The sequence below is a fragment of the Acanthisitta chloris genome, unplaced genomic scaffold (assembly GCF_000695815.1).
Source record: "Acanthisitta chloris isolate BGI_N310 unplaced genomic scaffold, ASM69581v1 scaffold40449, whole genome shotgun sequence".
In the NCBI taxonomy this organism is placed as follows: domain Eukaryota; kingdom Metazoa; phylum Chordata; class Aves; order Passeriformes; family Acanthisittidae; genus Acanthisitta; species Acanthisitta chloris.
Genome location: NW_008693826.1, coordinates 2,835 through 4,599, shown reverse-complemented (window position 1 = coordinate 4,599; position 1,765 = coordinate 2,835). Strand labels below are relative to the sequence as shown.

Sequence of the window (1,765 nt, the reverse complement as noted above, 5' to 3'; positions counted from 1 at the left end):
CACCTCTCCCAACTGCAGGCCAAATCAGAGAATACTGCTGACCAATGTGAACAAAAAAGCAACGTTCATGATTATTTCCTCCCCAGTTTTCTGTCACCTACTCAAAGGTGTTTATCCCACTAACGAAAGAAGCAATGCTCATAATTATTTGCTTCTCTATCTTCTGCCACCTACTGAAAGATGTTTATCCTCAGTAACAGCACACAAAATAAGCAGACATCAACTTCTTTGATACAGTGGGTTTTCAAACCACCCACTGGCAACAATTGTTTCTCTTCTGAATAATACATCATTACTTATAAATTAAACATTGACCTATATAAGCCTCCTTGGAAACCTGTGGTGCTCAGTTATTAGCAGGTATCAGAGAAGAAACATGTGTCTTCAAGTATTATAGCTGCTTTTTTTTTTTTTAATTTTTTGCTGCTATCACTGGTGTTTTAGTAGTAGAGCAGTAGTAGTACAAACTGGACCAGAAAAAAGTTATGTTCCCTGTTTTAAAAGAACAGCATGATATAAGGCAGTCTATCAAAAAGAGCAGTCTTTTTTTTAATCCCCCAATGAGCTTACATCAGCTACTGTAGCACACACGGCAGAACCACCACAACAAGCCAAAAGTCACACTTCTCCATGTAACACTGAATGGTTCTCAACCCTTTGCTCTTTCTGAGACCCAGCACAATGCTTAAAAAGAAAAAAAAACAAAACAGAAAACAAACAAACAAACCAAACAGAAAACAGCCCCCCACCCTCCACCCCTTGACTGATTAGAGTTAATGCCCTTCTGGTGGGCACTAAGAGACTTTTCCAGTTTTACTGCCTTCTTCACTCCCAGGCACCTCTGCACACCTAAAGCAGGCTGCCCTGACATTTTCCGGTTTGGACTTTATGAGAAGGTGAACATTTTCCTCTCTCCAGTCTCTGCTTGTTCATTTGAGGCGTTGAGTCACATTAGCCAGAGCAACAGCAAAGGCTTGAACTGCAGAAAATGGATACTGAAAGTCCAAAATGTAAGCATTGCCATCAATTCTTCCAAACTGCATCACCTGGGAAGTGGGAGAAGATGAGAGGGGAAGGAAAAAGAGAACAAGGTTAAGAAAAGTAAACCACAGAGAAGGAACCAGAGAAGAAGAAGACTGAAATTGTTTTGCTGCTTTGTACAAACATCTCACCTCCTGAGGCAATATGAATGGAGCTACTCAGAATGGGGTATGATGCCAAAGAAGAGTAAGAGCTCTGCACTATTGGTCTGTATAGAGTATTTGACTCTATAGAGTAAATTGGACTTTAAAACATGCTAGACTGCATGCAGCACTGGTGTAAGTAGATTGTCACCAAATATTTCAGCAGATGTGTGTTACACCAGCATCATGCTTCCTGCAGGAAAATACCATTTCCCATGGAAATATCCTATCATCAGCCCGTCAGCAAAACAGATTTTGATTTCAAAGAAAGGAGTTTCCAGGGAAGGGGAATAACAAATTTCCTCACTCTAGCACTTCACAGTCAGTAAGCTATGCATTCTTTGCGGTTCTGTTTCCCTTTGCACAAACTTCACTAGCACATAATTACACCAGGAACGAATTAGCAAAGGGGCAGTGAGAGCTGTTTGAAATGTAAAGCAAGGCTAATCAGGTTGTTCATTGTTCTTCCGCGGGGAATATCTGAAGTTTGGCCTAGTATTGCTGGTTCTTCATTTGCTGCATCAGAAGCTCAGATTGTATCTGCTCTACAATGAAGATCCTTGAGCTAGACTGGACACTGT

General features: G+C 40.9%; 1 protein-coding gene across 1 annotated transcript in view; it reads right to left on the bottom strand.

Moving 5' to 3' along the window:
* Positions 1-406: 406 nt before the first annotated feature.
* LOC103810291 (tubby-related protein 4-like) overlaps positions 407-1,765 on the bottom strand; it is a gene marked incomplete at its 5' end in the record, with an annotated part of 4,190 nt that continues 2,831 nt past the window's right edge. The window contains one exon of the mRNA XM_009083188.1: positions 407-1,046. Coding sequence (XP_009081436.1) covers positions 930-1,046 — 117 coding nt within the window. The remainder of the gene's footprint in view (positions 1,047-1,765) is intronic.